Here is a 7,356-nt window from a genome sequence, read left to right as displayed (position 1 = left end):
AAAGGAAAAAAAAAAAAAAATTAAGTGAATTAATTAGAAAGTAGAATTTTATATATTAAATTAAAAATATATATATATATATATATATATATATATACATACATATATATATATATATTTTTTTTTTTTTTAATTGAAATATTATATAATAATTCAATGATATATATATATATAATATTCTATAATTTTTATTAAGAAATACATGTTAAAAAATATTGATATAATAATTATCAATATAGTTAAAAAGAAATAAAATAAAATAAAATATAGCATCTTTATAAGATAAAGGTTTTACCAATAAAAGAATAAAAAAAAGTATCCATATATATATATAAATATATATATATATATTTATATATAATTATGATATTTTAAAAGACACCAAAAAAATATACCTATATAATATATAGAATCATATAAATTAATATGTGATTATTAAAATATATGTTTTTTTCTTTTTAGATTTTTAAGGATGAAATTTTGTCATTTTGTAAATAAATTTGTAGCCTCGGTAGGAGGGGTCATATTAGTTTTATACGAATTTTCTCAGTTTTATGAAAATTATATACCTAAATATAATGATCACGTGTATATTATGGATAATTCTTATATACCATTTTCCACGTTTTTCATATTAAGTTTATCTTATATGTTTCTGAATATATTTAGCCCTTCAAAAAATAGTATATCAAATAGTTTCAAGGGTAATAAATATAAAATATAATCACTATATTAAAGAGATGAAGTTTTTATATGTGATCATTATTTATACTCCTTTATCAATATTTTTATCATTATATATATATATATATATATATATATATATATATATATACATATGTGCATTCATTTTTACACTATTTTTTATTTCATCTTCCCAAGGATTGTTAGGTTGTTTCCTGATAACATGCTCGATGTTTTATTTCATGAACCAGGTCATTATTTGTTCAGGTAAAATGAAAAAAAAAAAAAAAAAATTAATAAATACCTAAACATCACATATATATGTATAATATATATGTACATATGATTATTTCATTTCTTTCCACAATTTATATAGAATATGCCAAGGCGGAGTCAACAAAGTTACGCTTTTCCGTATACTTTTGTGTGTTCCTGTTTCTTTATATGTTTTCTTTATGTATTGAATCATATAAAAATTTCTCTTTTACCACTTCAAAATATGAAAGAAAAGAACCTGGCACGATGAAAGTAGAGGTTTAATTTATAGGAAAAATCTTTTCTTTTTTTTAAAGGACAATCATTATATATATATATATATATATATGACAAATATATTAAACATATATATTTATATTACCATGATATCTTTATATTTTTAATTTTTTTCCTTTAATTAAAGTTATACATGTATAAAATTGATTGTGTTATCAATTAAAGATACTTTTATTTTATTTTATTTTATTATTATTTTTTTTTTTTTTCTACTATTATATATTGTACAAATGATACTTATATTATTATATGCAAACACAAGAAATTATTTATTTTATAAAAATATATATAAACGTCTAATCTATTTTTTATAAAATTATATGGAATATTCCGTATATTTCATAATAATTAAAAAAAAAAAAAAAAAAAAAAAAAATGGACAGAAACATATAAATATGTACATATATATAATATATATATATATATATAAATGTATATATTTTCATTTCTTCATTTAAATCATTTGTGTGGAAGCATATAGAAACCTTTTTAACAAACCAACAGTTTACACATTATTATTTTCATCTTTTTCTTGAGAAAAGATATGTATTAATCCGCATGATGTTCCATAAGCTATTATATAATTTTCATCAAACGAAGCATATGATATGCTGAAAAAAAAAAAAAAAAAATATATATATATATATATATATAAACATATACCTATATATATATATATATATATATATATATATATTATACATATTTTTCAATATTTTCAAAATATCTATTCCTATCAATATATTATTATACATATTATCATTTTACTAATAACTAACCTTTTTGGTGTTAGTGCTCTATTTTTTCCTGTGGATTGTTGGTCCCACTTTTTTGATCTTACAATTTTTATACCATCATTCAACACATTTTGTAATCCTTTCAAATATTCATATAATAATATCATGGAAACTGAATAGATATCTTCTGTCTGCATACAACTAATTTCTAATAATATACTTGGCTCAAGATCTACACATTTTGTACTCCATAAAAAAAATTCATTATATTTATTTTTTGAAGAATTTTCTTTTGTTTTTCCCTTTAATATAGTGTTATCATCATATAGAAATAAGTACATATGCTCTCCAATTAAAACGCTATTTAAACAACTATTATCAACAGTATTAAAAAAGGATTTATCAATATTTAAAATATATTTATTTTGAAAAAGATTAATTATAGATCCTTTATCTTGGCCGAAACTAATACAACTATTTCTGTACCACTTTAAATGAGAACATGTTTCTGTTTTTCTTTTAAAATAAAACAGCTCCTTACTATTTCGTATATCTATTATTACAATGTTCCCATCTTTTGAACATAAGCATAAAAGATAGGAATTAATACATGGATAAAATGAACATAGGGATAACACACCATGTTGTAGGTATATTAATTCTTCTCTTATATTTATTTTATTAATGTTTGATAAGTAAATATTATTTGATATATTATATATATTATATATATTATATATATTATTTTTTACACCTGATCTAATATCATTATGTGTTTCCAAATGAAATTTCCCTTTATCGGAAATATAAAGATTATTATTCCTATCATTTATACAATCCACATTATAACAATTAATAGCATCATCATCATAATTAATAACATCATCATTTTTATTGTGATTGCTCCAACTTTTTGGAAAGAAATTTTCTTTTTTCTTCATTTCCTTATTCCATGAGTACTTATGTACGAGTTCATCATTTTTATTTATATTTCCTTCAAAAGATTGCATATTCTTATTTATGTTCGTTTGATTTTTATTAAAAAATAAAAATTTCTCATAATGTTCTTTATCTCCATAGTGTAGAGAAATATTGATGGTTTTACTTTTTTCAATAATACTGTTAATTTTATTTTCCTCTTTATTAACAATATTTAATATAATATCTATAATTTTAATTTTGAAGTTATTAAAACAAAGAGCTATTTTTAAATATCTTTTTTGATCCTTAATACAAATGGTATATGAAAAATCGTTAATATATTCACTACTTGTATAAGTAAATATCTTTTTAAATTTTTGTCTTTTTGTTTGTGTTTTTTTTTCTGATTTTTTTTTTTCCTTTCTTTTCTCGTTTTTTATAAATGAATATATATTATTAGAGCTATCTTTATTTCTCTGATTTTTCAAAGACATATAAATATTAACAAAAAAATAATATTTCGATATTGCAAAAATTTTTATTTTATTACCTAATAAACATAATAACAAATATATATATTCTTTTCCTTTTCCTTCATTTAAAGAATCAAATTTTATCCATTCCATTTTTTTACACATATAAGTATGTTCTATTATGTCAACCAATATCGGTTTACACAAATATTTTGATAAAAAATAAAAAACAATAAAATTTCGTCCAGGTTTATCAGAATTATAATAGGCATCACTATTTAAATAACTATATATACTTATGCTTAAAATATTCCCTTTAAAAATCTCGGAACATTTCATCATCATATCGTTTATTACATTATAAATATCGTTTTCTATTTTTTCATTATATATATTATCATTATTTTCGTACCTAAAATTTGTAACATCTTTGTTTATAATACTCCTATTATAATTATTATTTTCTAATGTGTTTTTATCATCATATAGAACTTCCTCTCCAGAAATACTATTATTATTATTATTATTATTATTATTATTATTTTCTAATGTTTTCTTATCATCATATAGAACTTCCTCTCCAGAAATACTATTAATATTATTATTATTATTATTATTATTATTATTTTCTAATGTTTTCTTATCATCATATAGAACTTCCTCTCCAAAAATACTATCAATATTATTATTATAACATAGATTTATGGGGTAGCTGCCTTTATTATATATATTTTTATCCATCACATTTTTTTCATTCAAAAAAAAAGTTAAATATGTTACCATATTTATACTGTCACTAAAGTCCATATAATTTATTGGACAACACAAACTTAAAAAAATATTTTCTGATGATAAATCTTTTGATAAATATTGTTCTAGGTTATCCAATATATTTTCTATGTTTAATGTTTCTTCTTCATTTATATTTTTAGTTATACTTTTATTTTCTTCTTCACTTGTATTTTCTTTTATATCATTACATAAACTATTACAAATTAATAAAAAATATAAAAATACTATCATATCAGGATGTAAAATATTATTTCCTTCAATCATATTTATATTACTTTCTATATCAAAATTATTATTTCCCCCCATTTCTTCTCTTATTTCTTCTTGCCTATTTTTTTTTTTCCCATTTATATATATTTTTATTTTTTCTAAATAATTATAAAAATCATGATTTTGCTCCTTTACCTTTTGTTTTATATGACAATTATTTTTTTTTTTTTTTTTTAATAAATAGCTTTTCTTAATATTATCGACAATCCTTTCACTTGAAAAAGGAGAGACTTTAATCTTTTTATTATTTAAATGAATTTGTATATCCTCAAGGAAAAATATATTTCTCCAGTTTGTATTATCATGATTTAATATACATTTTAAATCTATATTTTCTTTTATGTTAAATATTTTTTTAGAGTTGAAATTGGATACTTCCGTACAAGATATATCAGATTCTTTTTCTTTTTTCATTTCTGAATTTTCACTAATATTAATCATTTTGTCTTTTATGTTTTGACAATCTATATGTTCATCGATATGTATATTATCATCTATATGTATATTATCATCTATATTTTGCTTCTCCATTTCATCTTGGTTTCTATTTTCTCTTCCCCTTTGGCATAATCTCATTACATTTAAAAATTCGGATATAACAAAATAGATAAAGTTTTTATTCATTTCTTCTTCATCCCTTTCTGTTAATGTGCTTAGATATTTGAAAAGGTCTAAATCAAAATATTCGTTTTTTTGATAAATAAAATTATGCATTTTTTCTACAATTGTATTTTTTTTTTGGAATTTTTTTTTTCTTGGTTGTTTTTCCTCATCCTTCTTTTTAGCAGAATTTTCATTACTACTTTCTTTTTCTTTTTTCACTTTTTTATTTATCTCTGTTTTATTATTATTATTATTATTTTTTTTTTTTCGTTTTATTTTATTTTTTTTTCTTTTCTTATAATAACTTGAAGAAGCATCACTTCTTTTTCCATAAACATAATCATCATCATTAGGATCAGATAAATCGGAATCATTATCACAACTGTAGTGTTCATCATCAGAAATATTTTCATCGGTAAAATAATTTTTATCATTATAACATTTTTTATAATTTACATCACATGTAGTACTATTTCCATGCTCATCTTGATTTATCTTCTTCTTCCTCTTTGAATAAGGATTCTCTTCATTATTTTTATGACTATTTCTTTTCTTATTAACATCATTATTTATATAAGATGATATATTATTATTATTATTATTATTATCTAGTTTTACTTTTCTTTTTCTTGTTATCATTTGTATTATATTCAGAACCTTTCATTTTTTATCATCAAAAAAGGATAAAAACGTATAATTATAATTATAATTATAACTAACTAACTAAATAAATATATATATATATATAAAGAAAAATTAAATAGATTAAAATATATATATATATATATATATATATGCAATAGTATATATAATTATTTTATTTCTGTTTAAAATGTCAAAAAAAAAAAATATTTATATTATAATATTATATGCATAATATAATACCTCAAAAAATCCATATATTTTTAAAAAATATATTTTTTTTCTATGATTGATCTAGATGTGAGTTTATAAAAAAAATAGAGTTCGAATAAAAATTTATTATAACAAGTGGCATACAACAACGTTCTTACTTATATTTAAGAGCAAAAAAAAAAAAAAAAAATATATATATATATATATATATATATATATATATATATATATATATTATATATATATATTTAATATTTATTTACAATTATATGCATTTCTTTTTTTTCTTTTATTTATATAAAAATATTTAATTTAATATATATTTTTATTAATATATGTTATATATTATTTATATATTGTGATGGCAGGTTACTATTATCAAATGCCCTTTTATAAACTTATCCGAAGATATTAATATCTACAAAATAAATGATTATTTAACTTAAGACCCTTAAATTTTCAGAAGCTCATCATTAATAGTACTATTGTGTTTTGTTATGAAAAAATAAAAAAATGTGATTATTTTAAAATATTACATATGATCTTATATAAAAGAGTTATATTTTTCATAAATCATCATATATATATATATATATATATATATATATATATATTATTATATGTGTTTATTTATTTATTAAATTGATACTTTGTAATACTAATATAAATTAAACCTTTAAATATAAATGAAAAATAATATGATATCAAAAATTATAAAGAATGATATAGTAACATAAATATATATATATATATATATATATATTTATATATTTATATTTTTAATTGTCAATAAAATTATATCAAGTCTTATACAAAATAAATTATGAAAACAATATATTCTTATTTAACATCCGTTTTTCATTTTCTTTATTATTTTATTTTTTTTAATAAAAATGACATTTTTTAAGATATTTATTTATTAATATTTTATTTTATTTAATGAGTTTTATTTTCTTCATATATATATAAAAAAATATATATTATATATATATATATATATATATATATATATATATATTATTTTAAAACACATAACTATATTTAAAAAATTTATATTAATTAAAAATTAGTTTTATAAAATTATTTATAATTATTTAAATTATAATATAATGCAGAAAAATATATATATATATATATAAATATATTTTTTAAATTTCACAAAATTAAAATAAATATATAAATATAAATATATATATATATATATATATATATATATATAATAATAAAGATCCTGTGTTAATTTTTAAATATTACATAATGTATATAATATATATATATTATGTATGTACATATGTATATGGGGTCATAAGTACTTGTTTAAATTAGTACGTGTGTAAATATGCAATAATATCTATTTGATATATAGAAAAGAAAAAATAAAAAAAATAAATATACACATATATATATATATATATATATATATATAATATACGTACAATTTATAAAAATATGAAAAATATATAAAAAAA

The 7,356-nt window shown here is 17.7% G+C and overlaps 2 protein-coding genes across 2 annotated transcripts; one reads left to right on the top strand and one right to left on the bottom strand.

Moving 5' to 3' along the window:
• Window positions 1–472: 472 nt before the first annotated feature.
• On the top strand, window positions 473–1,224 carry PRSY57_0523300 (putative membrane protein; the record flags this gene model as incomplete). The annotated part of the gene is made up of 3 exons (XM_012906301.2): window positions 473–704; window positions 883–951; window positions 1,061–1,224. The coding sequence occupies 3 exons, from the start codon at window positions 473–475 to the stop codon at window positions 1,222–1,224; spliced, it is 465 nt and encodes a 154-aa protein (XP_012761755.2).
• Window positions 1,225–1,741: 517 nt separating this feature from the next.
• PRSY57_0523200 (hypothetical protein) lies at window positions 1,742–5,671 on the bottom strand (the record flags this gene model as incomplete). Its single annotated transcript, XM_012906300.2, has 2 exons — window positions 1,742–1,847; window positions 2,016–5,671. The coding sequence occupies 2 exons, from the start codon at window positions 5,669–5,671 to the stop codon at window positions 1,742–1,744; spliced, it is 3,762 nt and encodes a 1,253-aa protein (XP_012761754.2).
• Window positions 5,672–7,356: the final 1,685 nt, after the last annotated feature.

Source organism: Plasmodium reichenowi, chromosome 5 (genome assembly GCF_001601855.1).
Source record: "Plasmodium reichenowi strain SY57 chromosome 5, whole genome shotgun sequence".
NCBI classification, from domain to species: Eukaryota; Apicomplexa; class Aconoidasida; order Haemosporida; family Plasmodiidae; genus Plasmodium; species Plasmodium reichenowi.
Note: the sequence above shows the minus strand (reverse complement) of the source record. Positions and strands in the feature narration are given on the sequence as shown.